Genomic DNA, 27606 nt, shown 5'->3' on the forward strand with positions numbered 1-27606 from the left:
TATTAGGCAAGTGAGTATTTTGACCATATCATCATTTTTAATGCGTATATTCCAACTCCAAGCTGTATTAACTTGAATGCTTATTGGATTTAAGCACGTCAGGTGATGTGTATTTGTGTAATGAGGGAGGGTGTGGCCTAAGGAGATCAACACCCTATATCAAGGTGTGCAGAATTATTAGGCAGCTAGTTTTCCTCAGGCAAAATGGGCCAAAAAAGAGATTTAACTGACTCTGAAAAGTCAAAATTGTAAAAAGTCTTTCAGAGGGATGCAGCACTTTTGGAATTGCTAAGATATTGGTGTGTGATCACAGAACCATCAAACATTTTGTTGCAAATAGTCAACAGGGTCGCAAGAAACGTATAAACAAATAAATAAACAATAATAAACTAAAATAAAATAAACACTGTCATCTGCTGGAGCTTTCCAAAGTTCAAAATTTACAAAGGCACACTTCTGCTTTTTCTTGAGGCAAACTCGTAAATGAGCTCTTCATATGATAAAACCTTTGCTAATTCAGAGTTGATGCTGACAATTGCCAGACCACACATGCGCTCTTGTGCTATAGATGAGCGCAAGTACGTTTTAATGAGCTTCATTTTAGAAAAACTTCGCTCAGCAGAGGCAACAGTTATAGGGTGTGTCACTGCTATGCGCAGAGCAATCCAGGGATTTGGGTACATGCACGGGCTTCATCTTGGGCTTTTTTTTTCTTTCGTTTCTTGGCGCCGAACTGTTGATGTCTCTTTCCAGGAGCAGGCATATTGTTCAATTATTATCATTTTTGGCCAAATAGGCAGCCGTAACAGAGGTGAGGGTGCGCGCGTCATCACGTGTGCTTAGCCTACTCTGCGTTCAGTAAAAATGCAGTATATACGTTTATATTTTTGTTTATTTGTATATGTATATTACTAATAGTAATTTATTATTATAATATATAAAAATGATTTTTTTGAGCAGCTGGGTTGGTGACCCCCTGGGAGTTGGTGCTCTTCGCAGACTGCGTACTCTGCGTATAGGGAGCGGCAGTACTGTCGATGTACCAGGAAATCATGCATTGACAAAAGTTCCCCTTTGCTTGGAATTGAAAGTTTGATTAAATGCGTTATTTTTTTTTAACGCATTATGTAGTACATGCATCGAAGCTTCTCAGCTGTGCTTGTGCTAAGAAAAGGAAACATTTTAAAAATAACATGATTCTGCGTTAACGCATATTTTTTCATACGTCTCAAACCAAGGGGATGCGAGGGTAAAATGAATCGGGTACGTGTACATACTCAGTGCATCCCCTCTCGGAAATCGAACCTCGGATGTCGACGCTAGAGGCGAAGCCTCTACCATTGCACCATGGCGTGTGGCTTGTCTATTTGAGAGTATGTAGATTGGGGTATATATATATATATATATATATATATATACATATATATATATATATATATATATATATATATATATATATATATATATATATATATATATATATATACCCGCGTTTCGCAGCGGAGAAATAGTGTGTTAAAGAAGTTATGAGAAAGAAAAGGGAACATGATTGTCAATATACAGTAATTGTTTTGTGAGTGTTGCTGTCATCAAGGATTTGATCATCATTATTTCTTGCAATTAGGTTTGTATTTGGAGGATGTGTTTATTTAATGGTAGCTAAGACCCGGCACTTAAACGTTTCTTGCTACAGCAATTATAACTCCGTTACAAAGTGATCCAAAGTCTCGTTTATACCTCGTGTCTTCTCAGTAAACTTGTATGTCGCGAATACCGTCATTCATCGTAGGCATGACAAACGGCAGCAGGAGTGTGTCTATAAACTTAATGTAAACTTACGGTTCACACCGTGCTTTGTTTCCGCAGTAGCTGTAATGAATATGCTTGTATTTATGAATACGCTTTTATACATCACTTGCTTCATAATCTTTTTCTGCCTTCTCAATTGTGAAATGGCGTTTTTTGTTCAGCGCTGTTTGGAGGTCTTCCTTGTTCTCTACGTACTTACGTAGGAGGCGTGATGATGCCACACGAAACTCCGCCCCCCTCGGCCATCCAGCTCAACTCCATTACAGTAAATGGAGAAAAATAGCTTCCAGTTATGACCAATTACGCGTAGAATTTCGAAATGAAACCTGCCCAACTTTTGTAAGTAAGCTGTAAGGAATGAGCCTGCCAAATTTCAGCCTTCTACCAACACGGGAACTTGGAGAATTAGTGATGAGTGAGTGAGTGAGTGAGTGAGTCAATCAGTCAGTGAGGGCTTTGCCTTTTATTAGTATAGATTATATATATATATATATATATATATATATATATATATATATATATATATATATATATATATATATATATATATATATATATATATATATGACAGCAACACTCATAACAGTGACAAAACAATTACATTGACAATCATGTTACATTATTTTAAAAACGCTTCCTTTTCTTTTTCATTACTTCTTTAACACACTACTTCTCCTCTGCGAAGCATGGGTATTTTGCTAGTTTCTTATAAAATTCGGCGGGGTAGCCATCAGGGCCTGCTGCTTTCCCAGTCTACCGTGAGTTTATAGCATCTATCAATTTTGATTTTGACAGATGTTTATCCAATTCCTCTGCACCAAGAGTATCTGTTTGTGGTATCTGTAATGTGTCTAGAAATGCATTAGATTGTGTCTTGTCTTCTATAATCTCAGTAGAATATAAGGATATATAGTAGTCTCTAAATGTGTGCATTATATTTTAATGGTCAATGATTTTGTCTCCGTTTGTGTTGGTGATTGCTGGGATTGCACTGCGAACTTCTTGCTTGTGGATTTGTTTTATTAGCTTTCTCTCCATGTTCATAATAATGATGTCTTGATTTAAATATGAGTTGTTTAGTTTCTTTAGTTGTTAAGAGGTTGAGCTCTGAATGCAGAGCCTGCCTTTTCCTATGAAGAGCCTCACTTGGATACCTGGCATGTTTTTGATCTATTCTAGTAGTTTTGTTGATTAGCTCTGATACTTTCGTGGTTTCCAATTTATTTTTGTGGGAAAGATATGAGATAATCTGTCCTCTTAAGAAGGCCTTCAGTGTTTCCCAGAGTGTTCCTGCAGAAACCTCTGAGGATGTATTTGCCTCTTAAAAAAAAATTGATTTGCTTGGGTATAAATTCTGTACTGTTCTCCTCTTCTAATAAAAGTGGATTAAGACACCTTTTGCAAGATGAGTATGTGGGGCATATTGATTTTAGCTCCAAAATCAAGAGTGCATGGTCAGAAATAACAATAGCGTCATACAAGATTTAATCGTAGGCAAGAAGTTGTTATCTACAAAGAAATAATCAATTCTTGAGTAGCAATGATGCACTGGTGAGTAGAAGGAATATGCTCTTGAGTTTGGGTTTAGAAATCTAAAAGGGGTCTGTAAGTTGTGGTCATTTACAAACTGTGTAATTGTCTTTGTAGTGTTAGAGGTCATCGCCCCTGTACCAGGAGACCTATCTAGGTCTAGATTTAAAACACAATTAATGTCCCCAGCCATTATAATTTTTTGAGAGTTCACATTGGGAGTGCAAAAACAGTTTACATGAATTCCCTATCATTGACATTGGGTGCATAAATATTTATCAAAATCCCTTTACAGTTAAATAAATTATGTATGACAATCACATATCTCCCTTCAGGATCAGATACTACATCTGATACTGCAAATGTTCTATGTAAAAGAATTCCCACACCTCTACTTTTCTTTGCATAGCTGGAACGGAACATTTGGCCAGGCCAGTCTTTTTGCAGCTGAAACTGATCCCTGCTTAATAAGTGGGTCTCCTGTAAAAAATACTATTTTAGTGTTCAGACCTGTTAAGTGAGAGAATACTTTCTTTTTCTTTAATTCGTGATTCAGACCTTTAACATTCCAGTTCACAAAATTAACTGTCCAGTCTTGGATTCATTGCTTCTGAACTTTTGTTGTCATTTTTTAGTCTTATCTGAAAATAACCCCGCTTTGACCTTAATTTCCAATTTTCCCAGGAGTTATTGCCATGAAGCCTATTGTTACATTGGCAATTATAAGGATTAAAAGGATAGATTAGAGATAGCTTACTCTCTTTCTCTCTACCTCCCAGTCCCCCCACCCCTCCATTTTGCCTCACCACACTTCCCAAAGTCCCAGTCCTCTGACTTACCTATAGACATCCAAAACAAAAGAAGCCCCCCAGCATCAGCATATGAGGAATAATTGAGATACAGTATTTATTGCCAATACAGTCCTGTTACTTTAAGCATAAAATATAATCATCAACAATCTTTAGATAGTAAACCCAGAGAATGGTGTTAAAAAGTGGCCCATGATAAATGTAGTAAACCCTAATACAATAATAACAATAACAATAAACCAAGGGTATGATGTTAAACAGTCTCCTTTAGAAGAGAAAATAAAAATAATTTTTAATTTCTTCCATACATAATACATATACGCATTGTGAACTTTGACCCGGACACAGACAGGCGGACATCTTTGTTTCCACCACACACTGTTTATTTACAATAATCACGTGCACAAACCGCAGTGCCTCCAGCACCGAATCCCCCAATGTCCAGGCCACACAGTCCTGTGACTCTTTTCCTCCTGGCCGCCTCCAGTCCTCACTCCAGCTCCGTCCTCTTCCACCCGACTTCCACTCATTGTCTGGAAGGAGGCGGCCCCTTTTATCAGGACCCGGATGAGCCCCAGATGCTCCCCTTGACGTCACTTCCTGGTTTGGCGGAAGTGTCAGGAAAGCCCCTGGAAGCACTCCGGGTCTTCTTGGAGTTATTTCCGCAGCACTTCCTGGTGTGGCGGGAGTGCTGCCATCCAGGATTCTCCAACTGTCCGGGCGCCCCCTGGCGGTGGCCACGCCCTCTCACGGGCATCCCAGCTCCGTCTCTGTGGCCCCCAAATAGACCCGGGCGGCTGCCCTCTCATGGCAGAGGAGAAGTATTGTCCCCGTTGGGGACTGTCCAGGCGTCCCGGCCGGGCAGTGTCCCCGTACATCTGTGACAGCATCTATATAATTAATTCACTAAGTCCATTGCAAGCAAGATGCATGCAAGACAAAGCCACGCCTGCCAACTCACAGAGACCCGCCCACCAACGCTAAGACCATAGGATATGACGACAACTCACAGAGCCACGCCCAGCAACTGTAAGAATTCACTAAGTTCATGGCAAGCAAGATGCACGCAAGAGAGAGCCCAGCCCATCAACAATTCACTAAGCAGCCGACTATGGCACACGCAGGACAGAGCCATGCCTGCCAACAATTCGAGCGAAAGCATTTGCCAAGAATGTTTTCATTAATCAAGAACGAAAGTCGGAGGTTCGAAGACGGTCACATACCGTCGTAGTTCCGACCATAAACGATGTCGACTGGTGATCCGGCTGCATCATTCCCATGACTCGCCGGGCAGCCAACCGGGTAACCAAAGTCTTTGGGTTCAGGGGGGAGTATGGTTGCAAAGCTGAAACTGAAAGGAATTGATGGATGGGCACCACCAGGTGTGGAGCCTTTCGCTTAATTTGACTCAACACGGGAAACCTCACCCGGCCTGGACACTGAGAGGATTGACAGATTGATAGCTTTTTCTCAATTCTGTTGGTGGTGGTGCATGGCCATTCTTAGTTGGTGGAGCGATTTGACTGGTTAATTCCGAAAACGAACGAGACTCCCGCCTGCTAAATAGTTACGCAACCCAACAGCGTTTGGCGTCCAAATTCTTAGGGACAAGTGGCTTTCAGCACGTGAGATTGAGCATTAACAGGTCTGTGATGCCCTTGTATGTCCGGTACTGCACGCATGCTACACTGAATGGATCAACGTGTGTCAACCTGGCGCTTAGAGGCGTGGGTAAGCCGTTGTACCCCATTCGTGATGGAGACCGGGGCTTGCAATTGTTCCCCACGAACAAGGAATTCCCTGTACGTGCGGGTCATACGCTCGTACTGATTACGCCCCTGCCCTTTGTACACACCCCCCCCTCGCTAATGCCATGGTCGGGCGACTTGGTGGATTATATATAGAAAAGCAGCCGGAACCGCAAAGAACAATGAAAAGTCAACGTGGCTCAGAGGTGCATGTGGACTGTACCACAGACAAAAGCGACTGAGGTGGTGTTTGGAAAATGAACAGTCAATGTGACTCACAGGTGCATGTGGACTGTACACAGACAAAAGTGACTCAGGTAAGGAGTTGGGGACGGGCACATGAGCAGGCAGTGCATACTGAATGAGCTCCTCCAGTTTTCAGTCACGGGCAATTATATGTTGGTTCGTAGCGTACATTGTTGCAATGTTACTTTTCTTGGTAGTTTATTAAATTACTGATTTTTCAAATGTTCATTTTTTCCCCTGTGCTTAAAAATCATTAAAAAAGCGGCGTGATTATGCAGCGTATGCTACGCTATGGGTTGTGTAGTATAATTATAATTAAATCATAAACAAAAAGTGGCCTAGAGTGGAAAAGGGTGTATAATTGCAGTACCAGTATCATTGCAAGCGGATCAAACAGTTGGCAAGGTCTTCTTTGCCATGCCATGACAGGATGTGACTCACGATCATATTTCAAAAGCTTTCTTAAATCTTTTTCTGCTTCCTCCAAGTAATACAAATATTATATTATACATTTAGTTGCAATTGTGATAGGCTCTCTTGTATGACTAAATTAAGATTATTTTAAGTAAAAGAGAATAAAGAATAAACTGGTATAAAATTGCAATTAATGGTAAAAGGCACATTTTTGCTTTGTTTATTAAATAATATTGTAAAGTTATTTATTTTCTTATTTATATTTCAGTTTTCTTCCTGACTTCATTAGTGGAGATTTTGACTCAATCAAACCAGAAATCAAAGAATATTACCAGAATAAGGTTTGAATATTTTTTTCTTTCCATTTTTTTGTTTTTGCTCAAAACAGTAAAATGAAAACCATGCCAGCTGTCTTCCTAGTTATCACAATTTCTTGAAAGTGAACAATGATATCATTTTTTAATGTTTCAACATTCAGAATGCAACATTTTTTTCTTTTAACAAATATTTAATGTTGTTTTTCAACCAGGGTCAAGCTGAGGTTCATGTTTTAGATACGTTTTGTTGATTTTTGTTTCTGTTATTCATGTTAATGTTACTTTTGTTGATTGTTTGCATTATTCGTTATTCTTGATTGTGTTTTGTGGGTGGTCCTCCAAGAAATGTGGCCACCTGCCAATCACCGCCAGGAACTGAGCGCCACCTTAAAAACCCAGAGTGTCTTCCATAGTTTCTGGCAGTTCATTTCAAATGTGCTAGGGAGTTTTGGTGAGTTCTTGTGTTTTTTTTTGTGCTTGTGTTTTATGATATATCTATAGATATTTTTGCTTCTGCGCTGTTTTTTGACTTCACATTGCGATTTCTACATTGCATTGTGCTTTAAGGCAACTGCATTTTGCCATTGTGCTCTACGGAGCTTCACTGTATGACAGAGCATTTTTTGTGAAGAATAAAACTTTTCATTTTTATTAAACTTTGTGTTTGCATGTTTAGCTATGGTTTGATGCCCTTCTAGTGGGCATTACTGGAAGTGCTTTTGTAGTGTGTGTGTCTTGGAACTCCTAGTTCATAATATTTAGTTTTTTTTCTTTTAGTAATTGACTGTAAATACATTACAGCAACACTATTTAAGAATTAATAGTGCACATCAATTACACCACATACTGTATAGATTCTGGAAACTCGAATGTGGACATTACTATCATCTCTAAGGTGATAATGTCTAATTTCTAAGGTTTTGGAAAAGGTTGTTTTGGTTCAGCTTCAGGATCACCTCAAAAAATTCAATCTGTTTGAAAAATGTCAATCTGGTTTCTGAACTTCTCACAATACAGAGACAGCCCAGGTCAGAGTCACCAATGACATCCTGATGGCTGATGACCAGGGCTCTTCATCACTCCTTATCCTCTTGGACCTAACAGCTACATTTGATAAGGTAGATCATAATGTTCTCCTTCATCGTCTTCACTATATAATTGGACTTTCTGGCATTGCTTTAGAGTGGTTTGAGTCCTATCTTACAGAAAGGGCTGAGTATGTGGCCTTAGGGTATGCTAAATCTTGTACCCACACTGTCACCTCTGGGGTGTCACAAGGATCAGTCCTTGGGCCGACCCTTTTTAATATCTGTACTAGGCTCACCTGCCTTTTAAGGCGACCGACTTTTAAGTTGACCACTTCTTAAGGCAATTCATTATATAGATCAATTTGATATTTTATACAAACTCATTAATTTGGTTATATTGCATTTTAGCGGTATTACTTTAATACTCGTAGTTTCTGTTATTTTTGTGATGAAATTTAAACTTTTTTTCTATATTGAGGTTGCCCTTTTGAACCCTCCTGATATTTACTACGTGGTGAGGCATTTGTACTCCATCAACATGAATTATTTCCAGAGACATAATTTTGTCTATTTTTCCAGCGCATTGCGAACAAAAGCAAGGGAACGATGGGAGCATCAGAACTCTGCTCACATCATGTCGCTTCGTACCGCAAGCTACAAGTAGTAAGTCTGTGATAAGTGGAATACCGCTACGCTTTCCACTCACGGGACGGAAGGACATATATTCTTTCTTATATAGTAAGAAAGAAGAAGAAGATATCGCACAGTCTGGAGTAGAAAATCATCTTTTACCTGGAAAAACGAAACTACAAATCCCATTGTGCATTGCAAAATGGACGGGGCGTGTGTGAAACTCTGTGCTACTTGCACAGTCTGGAGTAGAAAAATGAAACTACAAATCCCATCGTGCATTGCAAAATGGACGGGGCGTGTGTGAAACTCCGTGCCTGCGTAGCACTCACGGGACGGAAGGACAATCCCGACCGTTTTTATATAGAAGAATGCTAACCCTGGGTCACATTATCCGCAAGCATGGAGTTTCATTCCATTGCTATGCTGATGATACACAGCTCTATGTGGGACTGGATTCAACTTCTCTTACACCTCCATCAACTCTTTCCTCTTGCTTGGATGAGATTGAGGCCTGGATGTCTAAGAACTTCCTCAAGCTGAACAGCTCTAAAACTGAAGCTCTTTTAATTGGCACCCCCATCAACTTCGTTCCTCTGTAAATTGTATTTCCTTTAATAACCGTACCATTACCCTCTCCCCTTATGTTGCAAATATGGGTGTCAATTTAGACTCCCATCTGTCATTTGATACACATGTCCATCACCTTTGTAAAATTGCATTCCTTCATCTTGTAAACATAGCCAAACTCGTCCCTACCTCACCCTCTGTGATGCTGAAAAGCTGGTTTATGCCATTGTCTCATCCAGGCTGGATTATTATAATGCACTCTTCATTAGGATCCCAAGCAAGAGCCTTCAAAAGCTCCAACAAATTCAAAATAGTGCTGCAAGAATCCTCATGAGGATGCGGAAATATGAACACATTTCACCAATCCTTCAGTGACTTCATTGGCTCCCTATTTACCTCTGTATCGAATACAAACTCTGTTTGTAATCTCATAAGACACTTATTTTCTATAGGAAATGTTCATTCATGAATTATATTTATTACTCGACAGTTTGCTACATCATAAAAGGAGTATTTTTAGGTAGAATGCCTAGAGGGTTGGGCGGTCTCATGGCGTCAGGACCCCTGCAGATTTTTTTTTTCTCCAGCTGTCTGGAGTTTTTTTTTTTTTTTGTTTGTTTTTTCTGTCCTACCTGGCCATCGGCCCTTACTTTTAGTATTCCCTAATTTTATTTTCTTATTTATTTTGTCCTTTTTTCTCTTTCTTCATCATGTAAAGCACTTTCAGCTCATCATTTGTATGAAAATTTGATATATAAATAAATGTTGTTATTTATAGGATCTTATTATACAGGAATTTTGTTGTCCGTAAAACAGCTACCACAGTGCTTTGTTACTTGCATATATAGTTTCTTTCTGATATAACATGTAAAAGTACCATCTTTGGATTAACCTCCCATTCCAAACAGAAATCAAAATTTATCACAATAAAACAGCAAAGAAATATGGAGTTATGCCTGATACATAACTGAAACAAAAAGGTACAGTAACGTGGCTTATGAAAGTTTAATTAATTCCTTTACTTTACTCTTAGTTTTACTATTTTTTCCTTTTTCTTGTTCCTCTGAACATATAAAATACTTGGTTCAACATGTTTTCTTTTTCTTTTGTATTCCAAATTGTAAATGAATGTATAGAAAGACAAAGAAAATACTGTGCCTCTTTTACTCTGTTTCGCATTTTTTAGGACTGCCATCATATAGACACATTTATAGTACACTATCATAATTTGGTGATTTGACTCTGGAATTATTTTAAATCTGTAAACCAAACTTGAGGGTATATAATTCCTGTAAGTCCATGGCCTTTTGACTTATCTTTTGCCTTTGATGCTTTAAATCATCCAATTCTCCCTGCCACCCTCTCCAGCTTAGGAATCACTAGAACTGTTCTCATGGTTTAAGGCCTACCCCTCGGGCCGATTCTGTTGGGAGTCATGGAAGAGGAAAGTGTCAAAGTTTTATCAGATATGTGTGGGCATGACATGAGAATCAAGGATTGATTCTCAGCTCTGTCCCTTTCTCTTGGTACACCTTCTAATTTGTACTTAAACTGATTTAATGGTTGCTTACTGTTAATATCCAAAGCATTTTTATTTTTGTTGCTCAATTTTTGTAAACTAGTCTTGTGACACTTGTTTCAGAACAGGCCAATAAGTGACGTTGACTCGATTATGTTGACTTCATTTCTAAGTTTCTTTAAATAAAAGTGTCTTCTAAATCAGGCATGTCAATCTCACTACCATTAGTGGGCCGTTTCGACTTCCATATGTGCGTCAGCAGGCCGCACTATAACAAATACTATTATACAAAGTTACTGTAGCTTTCTTTCCAATACTGAAACCTTTAAAAAATGTAACACAGTTTAACGAAAAGCAATTTATTTCCATACAATCTCCGTACAACAGCGTACAATTAGAGTCTTAGCTAGGCCCTTATATAGGAGTCTTACAGTCTGAGATCTATTTCTTTTGTCCCGACATTTGGCATCTCTTGTTAGTAACCAGTTTGTCAATATCAGGCTTGAAATCTTATGCAGCTGCAACTTTTATGAGGGATGAAAGGTGCTCGACAGTAAGTCTTGAGTGATGTGGGCTTTTGGTAGCTTTCATTAACGAAAACAATTGCTCACAAAGGTAAGTGCTTCTGAAAATAGACAGTACTCTCGATTCCAACTTACGGATCGGCACATACAAGGTTGGCAGGTAAGCATATAAGCCTGGCACACCAACTCCGTTGTATTTTGACTTCAGAATAGAATCTGACTGCAGTTCAATCAATTCCATTTGGATATTCTCAGGCGCATTTTCAATGTTGTAAGTGTATGGTGACGTCCTGTTCATGTGAACTGAAATCATGAAAACGCTCAGTAATTAAAGTTGGAAAACAAATCTTCCAAAAATCTAATTTTACTTTACTAAGTTTACTTCAAAGTTTATATAGTAAACTAAGCCGATATGCAAAAAGCCCCCTGACCTACACTAATTTTACAAACTCAGAATCACAAAAATTTGTTAATAAACAACTCACCAACTTCTCGCGTCCACTTCAGATCTTCAGCTGTAGTCTGCACTAACTGTTCATTACAATACTAGCACAAAATTACATAAAACTAGAGCAAAAAAATGTGAAAATATCCATCCATCCATCCATCCATTCTCTTCTGCTTATCCGAGATCAGGTTGCGGGGTCAGCAGCTTGAGCAGAGATGCACAGACTTCCCTCTCCCTGGCCACTTCTACTAGCTATTCTGGGGGAATCCCAAGGCATTCCCAGGCCAGCCAAGAGACATAGTCCATCCAGCATGTCCTGGGTCTTCCCCAGGGCTTCCTCCCGGTTAGATGTGCCTGGAACACCTCACCAGTGAAGCGTCCAGGAGGCATCCCGATCAGATGCCCAAGCCACCTCATCTGACTCCTCTAGATGCGGAGGAGCAACAACAACAGCAACATTTATTTATATAGCACATTTTCATACAAATAATGTAGCTCAAAGTGCTTTACATGATGAAGAAAAGAGATATAAAAAACAAAGTAAGAATTAGAATAAGAAAACACTAATTAACATAGAATAAGAGTAAGGTCCGATGGCCAGGAAGGACAGAAAAAACAAAAAAAAACTTCAGAAGGCTGTAGAGAAAAAATTAAATCTGCAGGGGTTCCAGGCCACGAGACTGCCCAGCCCCCTCTGGGCATTTTACCTAACATAAATGAAACAGTCCTGTTTGTTTTTAGGGTTCTCATGGAAGGACTTGATGATGATGGTCATGTAGACTTCTGGCTTTTAATCCATCAATGTAGGAACATCACAGTGCTTTGATTAGGTGGTGGTGGCGCAGATCGCCACCACAGAAAACTGGGAAAAGAAACAGAAGAGAGAGTAGGGATTAGTACGGATTTTAGAGCCACCATGAATAGTTATTATAATGAATTGAATATACAGAGTATCTAATAATCTCATTGTCTGCATTATTGCCAATCACTAAAATTTCTGTTTTCTCTTTATTTAGCTTGAGAAAATTACTATTCATCCAATTAGAAACACAAGTAAGACATTGTGTTAGTGAAATAACAGAGTCTGTGTCATCGGGTGCAATTCATAAATACAGCTGTGTGTCATTAGCATAGCTGTGGTAACTCACGTTGTGCCCCAAGATAATCTGACCTAACAGAAGCATGTAGATTGAGAAGAGCAGCGGACCCAGGATAGAGCCTTGTGGAACACCATATAGAATATCATGTGTCTTTGAGTTATAATTACCACAACTAACAAAGAATTCTCTACCTGCCAGGTAGGATTCAAACCAATTTAAGACACTGCCAGAGAGGCCCACCCATTGACTAAGGCTATTTCAAGAATGTTGTGATCAATGGTGTCAAATGCGGCACTCGGATCAAAGAGGATGAGAACAGATAAATGGCCTCTGTCTGTATTTACCTGCAAGTCATTTACTACTTTAACGAGTGCAGTTTCTGTGCTGTGATTTGTTCTAAAGCCTGACTGAAATGTATCAAGAATAGCATGTTTATTGAGATGGTTATTTAACTGCATAATGACTGCCTTCTCTAAAATTTTACTTAAGAAGGGCAGGTTAGAAATGGGTCTAAAATTTTCAAAAGCAGAGGGGTCAAGGTCATTTTTCTTAAGTAGGGGTTTAACTACAGCAGTCTTAAGACAGTCTGGGCAGACACCCGTATCTAATGACGAGTTTACTATGTCAAAAATATTATCAATTAGCACGCCTGATACTTGTTGGTATTGGGTCAAGAACGCAAGTAGAGAGTCTCAGTTGAGAAATTATTTTATGTAAATCAGGTAAATCTATGCTGGTGAAAGAATTCAATTTGTTTATAATGGAGTACTGGGGCTTAGGAGGATCTGCATTGTTGGGGAAATATACTATATTATTTCTATCATTAATGTTTTGATTGAAAAATACAGCAATACCCTCACAGGTTTCGCTGGAAGTATTTTGGAGGCATTCCTTTGTGTTACCTGGGTTTAGCAGACGATCAATCGTAGAGAATAAAATTCTGGGATTACTAGCATTGTTATTTATAATCTTAGAGAAATAGCAGCGCCTCTCAAGATGGACTGTATTATTGTATTCTGTTATTTTAACCTTCAATATTTCATAGTGGATAGTTAGTTTAGTTTTCTTCTATTTACGCTCAGCTCTCCGGCATGTTCTCTTTAAATCAGACACTCTTTGGGTCTTACATGGTAAAACAATGCTAGTTTTTTAACTGTCTTTTCAGGTTTAACTACAGTAATCCCTCGCTATACCTCGTTTTGACTTTCGCAGCTTCACTCCATTGCGGACTTTATATGTAAGCATATCTAAATATATATCACGGATTTTTCGCTGGTTTGTGGATTTCTGCGGACAATGTGTCTTTTAATTTATGGTACATGCTTCCTTAGTTGGTTTGCCCAGTTGATTTCATACAAGGGACGCTATTGGCGGATGGCTGAAAAGCTACCCAATCTGAGCACGTATTATGTATTAATTGATATACGATATGCTTCCCACGTGGTGCTTCGCATACTTAGAAGCTCTAACAGCACCTATTGATTTTTGATTGTTTGCTTTTCTCTCTCTCTCTGACATTCTCTGCTCCTGACGGAGGGGGTGTGAGCAGAGGGGCTGTTTGCACATTGGCCTAGAGGATACAGACGCTCCTCTAAAAAATGCTGAAAGACTACCTTCACATTGCTCCCTTCCTTGCAGCTGCTTTGTTGGGCGGTGCTTCGCATACTTAAAAGCACCTATTGGTTTTTGATTGTTTGCTTTTCTCTCTCTGTCTCTCTCTCTCTCTCGCTCTCTCTCTGACATTCTTTGCTCCTGACGTGCACTCCTTTAAAGAGGAAGATATGTTTGCATTCTTTTAATTGTGAGACAGAACTGTCATCTCTGTCTTGTCATGGAGCACAGTTTAAACTTTTGAAAAAGAGACAAATGTTTGTTTGCCGTGTTTTAAAGTCCCTGTCTCTACAATCTCCTGTGTTTCTGTGCAAATCTGTGACCCAAGTGTGACAATATAAAAATAACAATATAAACGTATGGTTTTTACTTTGCTGATTTTCACCTTTCGCGGGGGATTCTGGAACGCAACCCCCGCAATCGAGGAAGGATTACTGTATGTCAACGGCAGTGTTACCTTAGTATTCAATTTTTCCACCTTACTATTTGCATTATCTTCGCTATTATAGTTAGCACTATAAACAGACTGATTGCTTAGGATGTTTGTAAGTTTTAAAGCTGCTGATGAATGAAAAAAGCGTTTAACAGTATGCTTCTCATGAATGTTTTCTATCATTATTTCTATATTAAATAATAAAAGAAAATGATCCGATAGACCAATATCAATGACCTGCTTTACATCAACTTTTAGTCCTTTGGTAATTTCTAAGTCTAACGTATGACCTGCTTTATGTGTAGGCTGATTAATGAGCTGTCTCAAATCAAAAGAGTCCAGGAGGTTCATGAATTCTTTTACTTTTTAGTCACACTGATTATGTGAAAGTTAAAGTCGCCGACTATTAACAGTGTGTCATAGTTCGTAATTAAAATTGACATTAAGTCTGAGAATTCCACAAAGAAAAACGCGTTAAATTTAGGCGGTGTATACACGGATAATACTAGAAAGTGAGAATCTCCATGAATAATAACAGCAAGATACTTAAAGGACTTGAATTTACCAAAACTGACATCTTTACACTTTAACCGGCTCGAGTAAATGTTTGTCAAGCCGCTGCCTTTCTTTCCTTGGCGATCCGCACAAGTAAAACTGTAATTCGGAGGTGCAGATTCGATTAAAACAGTACAGTAAGCGACATTTCACTGTGCAATATTTTTTTATTTCAGTGCAATAAAATCAATTTTTCAATCACTAATAAGATCGTTGATCCTCGAACCACCACCTTATCGTGGTGGAGGGGTTAGCGTGTCCCAATGATCCTAGAAGCTCTGTTGTTCGGGGCTTTATGCCTCTGGTAGGTCCACCCAAGGCAAACTGGTCCTAGGTGAGGGATGAGACAAACAGTGGTTCAATAGACCTTCAGTGATGAATAAAAAATTTGGACGGTGTTTTCCCTCGCCCGGACGCGGGTCACCAGGGCCCCCCTCTGGAGCCAGGCCTGGAGGTGGGGCTCGGTGGTGAACACTTGGTGGCCAAGCCTGCACCCATCGGGCTCGGCTGGGCACAGCCCGAAGAGGCAACATGGGCTCACCACCTATGGGAGAGGCCAAGGAGGTCGGGTGCAGTGTGAGATGGGTGGTGGCTGAAGGTGGGGACCTTGGCGGTCCGATCCTTGGCTACAGAAGCTGGCTCTTGGGACGTGGAATGTCACCTCCCTGAAGGGGAAGGAGCCTGAGCTAGTGTGCGACGTTGAGAGGTTCCAGCTATATATAGTTGGGCTCACCTCAGCGCCCAGCTTGGATTCTGAAACCAATCTCCTTGAGAGGGGCTGGACTTTCTAACACTCTGGAGTTGCCACCGGTGAGAGGCACTGAGCGGGTGTGGGCATACTTATTGCCCCCCAATTTGGAGCCTGTACATTGGGGTTTACCCCGGTGGACAAGAGGGTAGCCTCCCTCCGCCTTCGGGTGGGGGGGACGGGTCCTAACTGTTGTTTGTGCGTATGTGCTGAACAGCAGTTTGGAGTACCCACCCTTTTTGGAGTCCCAGGACTCCGTTCGATGATCGACTTTGTGGTCATGTTGTTGGACTTCCGGCCACATGTCTTGGACACTCAGGTGAAGACAGGGGCGGAGCTGTCAACTGATCACCACCTGGTGGGGAGTTGGTTTCGATGGTGGGGGAGGATGCCGGTCAGGTCTGGTAGGCCCAAACGTGTTGTGAGAGTCTGTTGGGAACATCTGGCAAAGTCCCCTGTCAGAAGTAGCTTCAACTCCCACCTGCGACAGAACTTCGACCACGTCCCAAGGGAGGTAGGGGAATTTGAGTTTGAATGGGCCGTGTTCCGTGACTCTATTGTTGAGGCAGCTCATTCAATCAATCAATCAACTTTTATTTATATAGCACATATTCATACAAAAAAATGTAGCTCAAAGTGCTTTACAAAGTGAATAGAGAAATAGAAGACACAATAAAAGATAAACATAAGTCAACATTAATTAACATAGAATAAGAGTAAGGTCCGATGGCCAGGGTGGACAGAAAAACAAAAAACTCCAAAGGCTGGAGAAAAAAATAAAATCTGTAGGGGTTCCAGACCAAGAGACCACCCAGTCCCCTCTGGGCAATCTACCTAATACAGTGATGTGAAAAACTATTTGCCCCCTTCCTGATTTCTTATTCTTTTGCATGTTTGTCACACAAAATGTTTCTGATCATCAAACACATTTAACCATTTGTCAAATATAACACAAGTAAACACAAAATGCAGTTTTTAAATGATGGTTTTTATTATTTAGGGAGAAAAAAAATTCAAACCTACATGGCCCTGTGTGAAAAAGTAATTGCCCCCTTGTTAAAAATAACCTAACTGTGGTATATCACACCTGAGTTCAATTCCCGTAGCCACCCCCAGGCCTGATTACTGCCACACCTGTTTCAATCAAGAAATCACTTAAATATGAGCTGCCTGACACAGAGAAGTAGACCAAAAGCACCTCAAAAGCTAGACATCATGCCAAGATCCAAAGAAATTCAGGAACAAATGAGAACAGAAGTAATTGAGATCTATCAGTCTGGTAAAGGTTATAAAGCCATTTCTAAAGCTTTGGGACTCCAGCGAACCACAGTGAGAGCCATTATCCACAAATGGCAAAAACATGGAACAGTGGTGAACCTTCCCAGGAGTGGCGGCCGACCAAAATTACCCCAAGAGCGCAGAGGCGACTCATCCGAGAGGTCACAAAAGACCCCAGGACAATGTCTAAAGAACTGTTGCCTCAATTAAGGTCAGTGTTCACGACTCCACCATAAGAAAGAGACTGGGCAAAAACGGCCTGCATGGCAGATTTCCAAGACACAAACCACTGTTAAGCAAAAAGAACATTAGGACTCGTCTCAGTTTTGCTAAGAAACATCTCAATGATTGCCAAGACTTTTGGGAAAATACCTTGTGGACTGATGAGACAAAAGTTGAACTTTTTGGAAGGCAAATGTCCCGTTACATCTGGCGTAAAAGGAACACAGCATTTCAGAAAAAGAACATCATACCAATAGTAAAATATGGTGGTGGTAGTGTGATGGTCTGGGGTTGTTTTGCTGCTTCAGGATCTGGAAGGCTTGCTGTAATAGATGGAACCATGAATTCTACTGTCTACCAAAAAATCCTGAAGGAGAATGTCCGGCCATCTGTTCGTCAACTCAAGCTGAAGCGATCTTGGGTGCTGCAACAGGACAATGACCCAAAACACACCAGCAAATCCACCTCTGAATGGCTGAAGAAAAACAAAATGAAGACTTTGGAGTGGCCTAGTCAAAGTCCTGACCTGAATCCAATTGAGATGCTATGGCATGACCTTAAAAAGGCGGTTCATACTAGAAAACCCTCAAATAAAGCTGAATTACAACAATTCTGCAAAGATGAGTAGGCCAAAATTCCTCCAGAGCGCTGTAGCAGACTCATTGCAAGTTATCGCAAATGCTTGATTGCAGTTATTGCTGCTAAGGGTGGCCCAACCAGTTATTAGGTTCAGGGGGCAATTACTTTTTCACACAGGGCCATGTAGGTTTGGATTTTTTCTCCCTAAATAATAAAAACCATCATTTAAAAACTGCATTTTGTGTTTACTTGTGTTATATTTGACTAATAGCTAAATGTGTTTGATGATCAGAAACATTTTGTGTGACAAACATGCAAAAGAATAAGAAATCAGGAAGGGGGCAAATAGTTTTTCACACCACTGTATATCTGCTGACCGTAGCTGTGCCGTAAGGTGGTTGGTGTCTATCGTGGTAGCAATCCCCAAACCCGCTGGTGGACACCGGTGGTGAGGGATGCCGTCAAGCTGATCCTTTTGTCCTGTGGGACTCTGGAGGCAGCTAATAGGTACCGACAGGCCAAGCGGAACCAGCTTCGGTGGTTGCTGAGACAAAAATTCGGGCATGGGAGGAGTTTGGCGAGGCCATGGAGAACGACTTTCGGACGGCTTCGAAGAGATTCTGGTCTACCGTCTTGCATCTCAGAAGGGGAAAGCAGTGCAGTGTCAGCACTGTATATGGTGGGGATGGTGCGTTGCTGACCTCGACTCAGGATGTTGTAGGTTGGTGGGGGGAGTACTTCGAAGACCTCCTCAATCCCACTAACATGCCTTCCAATGAGGAAGCAGAGCCTGGGGACTCGGAGGTGGCCTCCTCCATCTCTGGGGCTGAGGTCAACAAGGTAGTGAAAAAACTCCTTGGTGGCAGGGCCCCAGGGGTGGATGAGATACACCCGGAGTTCACCAAGGCTCTAGATGTTGTAGGACTGTCTTGGTTGACACGTCTCTGAAACATCGCATGGACATTGGGAACAGTGCCTATAAATTGGCAGACTGGGGTGGTGGTCCCCCTCTTTAAGAAGGGGGACCAGAGGTTGTGTTCCAACTACAGAGGGATCACACTCCTCAGCCTCCCTGGAAAAGTCTATTCGGGGGTTCTGGAGAAGAAGGTCCTTCGGATAGTCGAACCTACATGTGTTTTGTGGACTTGGAAAAGGAGTTCGTCCCTCGGGGAATCCTGTGGCGGGTGCTCCGGGAGTATGGGGTACTGGACCCCCTGATAAGAGCTGTCCGGTCCCTGTACAACCGGTGTCAGAGCTTGGTCCTCATTGCCGGCAGTAAGTCGAGTCCGTTTCCAGTGAGAGTTGGACTCTGCCAGGGTTGCCCTTTGTCACCGATTCTGTTCATAACTTTTATGGACAGAATTTCTAGGCGCAGCCAGGGTGTTGAGGGGGTCCGGTTTGGTGGACTCAGGATTGGGTCACTGCTTTTTGCAGATGATGTTGTCCTGTTTACTTAATCAGGCTGTGATCTTCAGCTTTCTCTGAATCGGTTCGCAGTTGATTGTGAAGTGGCTGGGATGGTAGTCAGCACCTTCAAATCCAAGACCATGGTCCTCAGCCAGAAAAGGGTGGAGTGCCCTCTCAGGGTTGGAAGAGAAATCCTGCCCCAAGTGAAGGAGTTCAAGTATCTTGGGGTCTTGTTCTCGAGTGAAGGAAGAATGGAGACTGAGATCGAAAGGCGGATCGGTGCGGCAGTCGCAGTGATGCACGCTGTGCATCGGTCTGTCGTGGTGAGAAAAGAGCTGAGCCGTAAGGCAAAGCTCTCAATTTACTCATTGACTTTTTCGATCTATGTTCCTACCCTCACCTATGGTCATGAGCTATGGGTAGTGACCGAATGAATGAGATCGTGAATACAAGCGGCTGAAATGAGTTTCCTCCGCAGGGTGTCTGGGCTTTCTCTTAAAGATAAAGTGAGAAGCTCAGTCATCCGAGAGACGCTCAGAGTAGAGCCGCTGCTCCTCCGCATCGAGAGTGGTCAGATGAGGTGGTTCAGGCATCTGATCAGAATGCCTCCTGGACGCCTCCCAGGTGAGGTGTTCCAGGCATGTCTAACTGGGAGGAGACCCCGGGGAAGACCCAGGACACGCTGGAGGGACTATGTTTTCTGGCAGGCCTGGGAACGCCTCGGGATTCCCCCGGAAGAGCTTGAAGAAGTGGCCGGGGAGTGGGAAGTCTGGGCATCTGTTCAAGCTGCTGCCCCCACACCCAATCTCGGATAAGCGGAACAGGATGGATGGATGGATGGTTTAGTGCACCGTGCCACCCCCTGGTCTGGCAAAAAATTACCTTCAATTGATCGATTTAGCTCCCTCCCATGCGCACGTGTGTGACACGGCCCCCTCCACATCCCAGACCCATCGGGTCAGGCATACCTGGCCGAGAGGTTGTGACTCTAGGTAAGGGCATCTGCGTTGGCCTACAGGACACCCTGGTGACAAACAACTGAAACCTGAACGGCTGTAGGTCTAAGAACCACCTCATGACTCGCGGATTCGACTCCCTGTGCAAGATTATCCACTGTAAATGTGTATGGTCTGTCACCAGGGTGAACTCACAACCTCAGCTGAGTTATTGCCCATTTTTCCCGCTACATGGGTGCATACCTGGTTTCCTGGTCCAGCAATTTCCAACTTGGAAACATTACGGGATATTCAACTCCATAGATACTTTTGCTCAGCATAGCTCCAGGACCTGTGTTTGAAGCGTCCATCTGGAGGATGAAAGACATAGAGAAATTGGGGGCTTTCAAAACTGGGGTTCACATAAGGGCCTGTTTTAAGTCACAAAATTCCACTTCTGTTTTGTCATCCCATAGCATGTGATTCGGTTTTCCCTTCCTTGTGAGATTGGTCAAGGCTGTCTCTGTCTCGGAGAAACAGGGTACAAATCGGAGATAGTAGCCTGCCAATCTGAGAGAGGCCTGATCTTGCCTCTTGGTTATCCAACAGGGCCAATTTAATATGGCATGAACTTTGGAACATTGTGGTCATACCATACCCCGGCCCACTAGATAGCCTAAATATTTGGCCTCGACCAACCTAAAGAAACATTTCTTCGGGTTAATAGAAAGACTGGTTTCCCTCAAAGACTGCAATACAGTTTGTACCTGCTGCAGGTGTTCCTTCCAGGTGCACTTTATCCACCGCATGTTGGAAAGTCGCAGGTTCCCCATTTAACCTGAATAGAAGAACACAATACTGCCAGTATCCACTAGGAGTGCTAAACATAGTCTTTTCCCTTGTGGAGACCATTAAGGGAACCTGCTATACCCCTTTGTCATGTGAAGTGTAGTCAGGGATTTGGCTTGTCCTAGCCGCTTGAGGAGGTCGTCCACATGCAGCATTGGATACACGTCGAATTGGGAGATTTGGTTAAGCCGATACAAGTCATTACAAAACCTCCAACTCCCATCAGGCTTTCTGACCAATTCAATAGGACTAAACCAGGGACTATGATTCTTCTCCATCACACCTACGTCTAGCATTCTTTTGATCTCCAGCTCCACTTCTGCTCTTTTTGCCTTGGGAAATCGTTCTCAGACTATTACCCCAGGCTTTGTCACAATGTCATTTGCAGTCAGGGAGGTCTGTCCGGGTATCTCACTCACTACCTCCGGGACAGACAGGAAGACTGCTTCAAGCTCCCGTTGTTGAAGGCAAGTTAGATTAGTACCGAAGTTAAAGTCTAAGAGTGAAGAGTGAGGGATCGGCGTCCCTTTCCTTCCATGGTTTTAGCAGATCTACGTGATAAATCCGCTCGCTTGGACAACGATTTGGTTGTTTAATCAAATAATAGACCAGCCCCTTCCTCTCCTTAACTTCATACTGTCCTTGCCAATGTGCCAGTAATTTGGAATGTGATGTAGGAACAAGGACCATGACTTGATCCCCCGGGCGGAACTCCTGAAGAGATTTGCCATGGTCATAGCAAACAGACCTGAGCTGCTTGTGCCTTCACCATGTGAGATTTGAGAATGGGTTGAATTTTAGCAAATCTATCACATAATTGAGCGATATACTCTAGTATGTTTGTAGAGGGGAGTGCCTCCTCCTTCCAGCCCCCATTAAGAATATCCAATATAGTCCAGGGTTGTTGTCCATACAAATATTCAAAGAGTCTGAACCCCGTGGAGGGTGACCTCCGGTTCTCCACCGGCTGTGAACACGGCATGGAGGCAGATGAGAATGCGGTCTCCACGTCCATTACTAGGTCCAATGTCTGCTATGGGGTGGTAAGTGTTAAACTCCTTTTACTATGTGACCAGTCTCTACCTAGTATTGCCGGGAACTGAGTTTTTTCATGACTCCTACTGCCAGTTTTTTTTTACAATCCCCTCGTAGCTGATGTAGCAGGAGGCGGATTTATAATGGCGGACATCCCCGTGCACACAGGTTAGACTGGTCATATGTTTAACCCATTGTCGCGGCAACACCAAGTGGCTAGCAACAACTGATATGTTATTGCCTGAATTGAAAAATGCCATTGTTTTGACTCCATTTATTAGTACCACTCCTGTATAAGAAAAGACCAGAGGATTAGCAAGAGCGCACCACTGCCCCCTTCTCCCAGTAGAATCCTTTGTCGCCGTCGAGAAAACCTCCGCTGCGCCTTGGGAGTCTCCAGCATTTGCTTCATAGTGTGAAGATGGAGGTCAGATATAGAGACACAGGTACTTCGGGTTTTACACAGGTCCCATTTCTGGTTCCCCCGAGTAGGTCTCCACCCTTATTTTCTCTGTGATTTCTATTAAAGAGATCATGTTTTTAATGGGCTGTCCCCAGACCAGCTGGGTGAGATTGTGGGGTAGAGCTTTGAGCAATAGTGCACAGGCTAATTGTTCTACCACCTGCTGGGCATTGTTTTTAGATCTGGCCGTAGCTAGCACCCGATCTTAGCCCATAGGCTGAAAGCCTGAGGAACAGCAGGAAAAGATGTATTAAACTCTCACTGGAGTATTTTCCTTGCCTGCTGACCCAGGGCACCCCCACCTTTCTCAAAGGTGTTTACCTTTGTGGGGATTCGTGAAGTGGTCCCTTCTTTCAGGAGCCCATAATAAGCCCACAGTGTGTTCACTTCCGAAGGCCCCTCTAGTCTGTAGGCCCCTGATCTACGTGCCCAGTGATCCATTCTAGATCCCTGGGTAGCAGCTCAGCCAGGGTTCTCCTTACCTGCAGTGACTGTCTCCAATCTGGCAACTCAGGAATGGTACTCTCCCACCGGATCCCTTAAGGGTTGAAGGTCTCAATGTTGTGTCAAGACTTTTTCCTGGTCCTACTCCTGCTTCCATGAGGAGGCCACTATCCTGCCGACTATGCCAATGTTAAAGTGAAAAGTCTTGACAAACAAAGAAAAGGTTTTGGGCAGTCACTCGTATACTTCAAGCCTGGCTTGGCTGCAAAAGGCAAATAGGTTGCACAGATGTGTACAGAGTTGAATCCAAAACATAACTGAGGTTACAGGGAAGTTGTCTTGTATTTTAAGGTAGGCAGATGGAAGTGATGTCATTGAGGCCTGGAAACGGAAGAGATATTCTTGTGGCTGGAACCTGCAGTAACATTGTTCTTGGGCCCGGAAACGAATGTGACATAATTCTTTGACCTGCAACCTGAAGTGACATCATTCAGGAACCAGATTCCTGTATTTGGTATGCTGAGATAAGAGGAAGGTTTAGTGCACCCCGCCGACCCCTGGTGTGCAAGTACCTTCATTTGGTCAATTTAGCTGCCTCCCATGCACACATGTGTGACTCCGTTTACCTTCCTTTCCCAAGCTGTAAACCAATTTTGGCAATTCCCTTTTCCAGTTGCCTACCTGTTTGCAGGTTACAAAGCAATCACTATAGCCTGAGGCATTATCTTCGTCTTCTATTTGAACAGATGTTTTAAAAGTGAGGTTCAAATTGGGAAGAGGATATGTTTTGATGTTAAATTGCCTCCTTAAGTGTTGAATTCATCCTGTCCATTTGATCCAAAAATTAATTTTAAAGTTATACAATTTGTTGAACATCATTGTAAGATTAAGGACTCGGACAGCATTGCCCCAAGACATCCGAGTGTAGGTAACCCAGACAAAACCACCAAAGATCCCTTCACCTAAAATAAGGCCACAATAGGTTGACCTGAAGTCAGAGTATGCTCTAGGGTTGGAGAGAGCATGGTCATGTTTCCCTTTTAAAAATTAGACTGGAAGTACAATTGTTTCTCTAAACCATTATTGAACAGAAATATAGCAAACTTAGTAAGGTGAATGTGGAGACTATTCTGTTACCACCTGGAGTCAGTTTTACACAGGGTATGGATCTGTTACTTTTAATTGTGATATAGTTTTGATAAATAAATAGTGCTCCAGGATTTTTTTTGGAAAAGCAAAAATATTTTCAAGGAGTAAGATTTTAGAAGTGTTGGCAAGCAGAGAAGCTAAGCATTTTCCACTGCAAAAATGTTATTTTTCTAATGAGCAATGAATAAACTACAGCAAAACCCCTGTACAACCAAAATTTTAAATATGCATTGAGTATTTGTACATACTTATTTTAGCCATTTAACCTATTTTATTAATGAAATATTTTGCTTCTGTATGATAAACAAAAATATTTTTTATTACAGTTGTAACTCACAAATTGTCATAGAACTTTAGTACTAGTTACAGTTAGATGTTTCGTCTTATGTAGTACATATTCATCTATCTATTTTATAAATATTAAATTCAGTTACATATCAGCAACACAATATGTCAGTCTGAAACCAGCATTGGATAGGATTCATCCTGTTGCAAGGTATATCTACACTCACTCAATCTCAGACAGGCAAACTAGAATACCTAGAGAAAACCAAGGTAGAGTTCAAAACAGAATGACTAGGCTTGGAAACAAACTGAGGTCTTCAAAGTTGTGAGGGAGTGGCACTGATCATTTTGCCACCCTGCCTCCTAACTTTTGAACCATTAATGCAACAGAATGGCAGTTAGTATTTCAAGTGTTATTTATGCATATTATAGATACTGTCCTAAATAACTTACCCAAAAAGTTTGGTTGGAACACAGAATATGGGCCTTAGGCCCTTTGGAACACAGAATATGGGCCTTTGGCCACATAAAGGGCATAACTAAGGTGGAAATAGTAAGAAAGGTCGAGCTGGCAAAGAGAGATCACTTAATTTAATATTAGAAAATCATCTTTCTGTACATGGAGATGGGAATATGTGAAATTTTTATGTAACTGAGAAAAAATTCCTCTTGAAATGTTACTTTGTTATTCTGAAGCAAGCATTTCTCTTTATAATGATATTATGCAGTTTTAAATAACTTACTGAATCATCCCTTCCGCATGTGCTGTTTAAAGTGAATACATCTCTGGGTTTAAGGTCAAGCTGGAAAAAAGTATATTATTCTTTTTTGCCAAAAAACTTTCATTGTGTCACATGCATTTTACATATCTATTATAATTATTTGGTGCTTTATAAACAAATTGAAATTTTATTTTCATATTATATATATAGGCATGCTAAAAGATCGTCACGAGCACGTGGAGCACATCTAGGTACTGTATAAAAGGGGCCGCCTCACTCCAGTTGATGAGCCGGAATCTGAAAGAGAGAGACGGAGTTTGTTGGGAGAGGAGTAGAAAGGAGAAAGGAGTAGAGGCAGAAAGACTCGAGGATAGTAAAGGAAAGAAGGGACAGTGTTTGGGCGGATTGATGCACTGGGTTGTGTTCAGGACATATTGTGGAAATAAATAGTGTGTGTTTTTGGATATCCAGCATCTGTCTGTCTGTGCCCAGGGATGTCTTATCGTGATGCCATCCCAGATGGGGCTCTCTGCCTGTTCAAAAGCGGGGACCACTCAAAAAAGAATTTGTAGAAACAGGCTGGCACAGCAGACGAAGGCACGCACACATTGCAGCATGCATACACTGCAACAAGCAACTCAGTCTGAAAACCCAGAGGTCCACAAAATCACCACTCTACCAATGGGGAGAAAGAAGAGCAGGTGAGTGTTGAATCCCCAGGCATGCGTCATCGTCGAGCACACCTGGGTTGGCGCGGTGGCTGAAGAGGCCGTCTGGAGGCAGCACGCTCCGGGGGACGGGATTAGGGAGGTAAGTCTCGCGCATAGGGGCGATCGGCTCCTAGGAGCTTACCTTGCCGTCCCCTGATCTTGCTTTTTAGAAGGGTCTGTGGCTGAAGCATACCGACCCATGGAGCGAAGGTGAGACGACTGTGGAAGAAAACGAGGGATCACTGCATGGTGATGAACAATGGCCGGGTGAAGAGCGCCTGGCAGCTCATCTCTCCACCGGGCCTAAGCAAAGGCAGGAAGAGGCGGTGGAGGACCAGATAGCCCTCCCCGTGGCAGGCGAGGGATTGGACGGCTCTTGCCGAGTGCCTGCCGGTGAATGGTTGAAGGTGGTGCCGATGTATATCAATCCTAAGCCTAAGGAGGACCCGACTGAGTCTGCGATAGCAGCACAGCGACTCTGTGACTCGCAGCCGGCAGGTGGGTATGAGAGAAGCACAAATCCACTGCTGGCGACAGAAGTGAGTTGTTGCTAATAGTAGAGGAGTTGGAGAAGGTCCTTCACCCTGTACAGTCTATTCTGCAGGTTATGCAGGAGTTAAAGAACGTGATCGAGACGTTGGAGAAGAATGTGGACGTGCCCCTGAGAGCTGTACTGGAGTGGTTGAGGTGGAGCGATGTGGGATTCTCCAGCCATTCCGATGCCACAGTACAGGTGAGTGATACCAGTACCAGAAAAAATAACGGAAACCCTAGCGAAAAGAACTGGCATGTAACTGAACGGATTCAAGTAGCAGGAATTCCGACAGTGGACACGGCTGTGATGACGGATCGCGCGTTAGGGGTGGAATTGGCAGAGGCACATATAGAATGCTGGCTGATAAGAGTGTCGGCTGTCAGACTGCCCTGCCCGAAAAGCCAGCAACCGTTTCACGCTGGTCTACAGGGGTGCAGACAGCTCAGGGTCTCTTCATTTCATAAGGAGACTCAGACCATCGTTGTGCCCCAGAGAGAAAAGGGGAGTACCAAGAAGGGTATGAATGGGCCTCCCAACAGGGTGATCCGTGAGCTGGCATGCTTACGGATGACTAAGGGGCGTTTTTCACATAGCCAGAAGGAGATACTGAACTTGTCTGGGGACAAAACGGGGTGGATGTACCCATCCTGTTTTCACTTCCGCAGGGCACAGAGACAAGGAGAGCGCCAGTGTTATGAATGTCACAGTCTCAGGCATGTGTGGTGACGCTGCCCGTATAACAATAAGAGAGACACTTTGAAGTGACGTCAGAGCAGTGTCTCCCCACCCTTTTCTTGCTTGTGTCTTACAGGGCAGGACCCGTGGCCCTACAAGCCTCAGCTGGTGGTGGGGCAGTGTGATGGACGGCCGAGGATCCTGCCCGGACAGCACGCCCTTTTCAAGAGAAGACCGGGGGAATGGGCGTACTACAAGGACTACCTCCCCCGGGACACG

The 27606-nt window shown here is 42.5% G+C and overlaps 1 protein-coding gene across 3 annotated transcripts in view; it reads left to right on the top strand.

The window, feature by feature from the left end:
* The window catches only part of tpk1 (thiamin pyrophosphokinase 1), a 592809-nt gene that overhangs the window by 298239 nt on the left and 266964 nt on the right, over positions 1-27606 (top strand). For all 3 annotated transcript variants that reach the window (XM_039753315.1, XM_039753317.1, XM_039753316.1), the window contains one exon: positions 6825-6897. In XM_039753315.1, the coding sequence (XP_039609249.1) occupies positions 6825-6897 (73 nt within the window). The remainder of the gene's footprint in view (positions 1-6824; positions 6898-27606) is intronic.

This window comes from Polypterus senegalus, chromosome 5 (assembly GCF_016835505.1).
Source record: "Polypterus senegalus isolate Bchr_013 chromosome 5, ASM1683550v1, whole genome shotgun sequence".
Lineage (NCBI taxonomy): Eukaryota > Metazoa > Chordata > Cladistia > Polypteriformes > Polypteridae > Polypterus > Polypterus senegalus.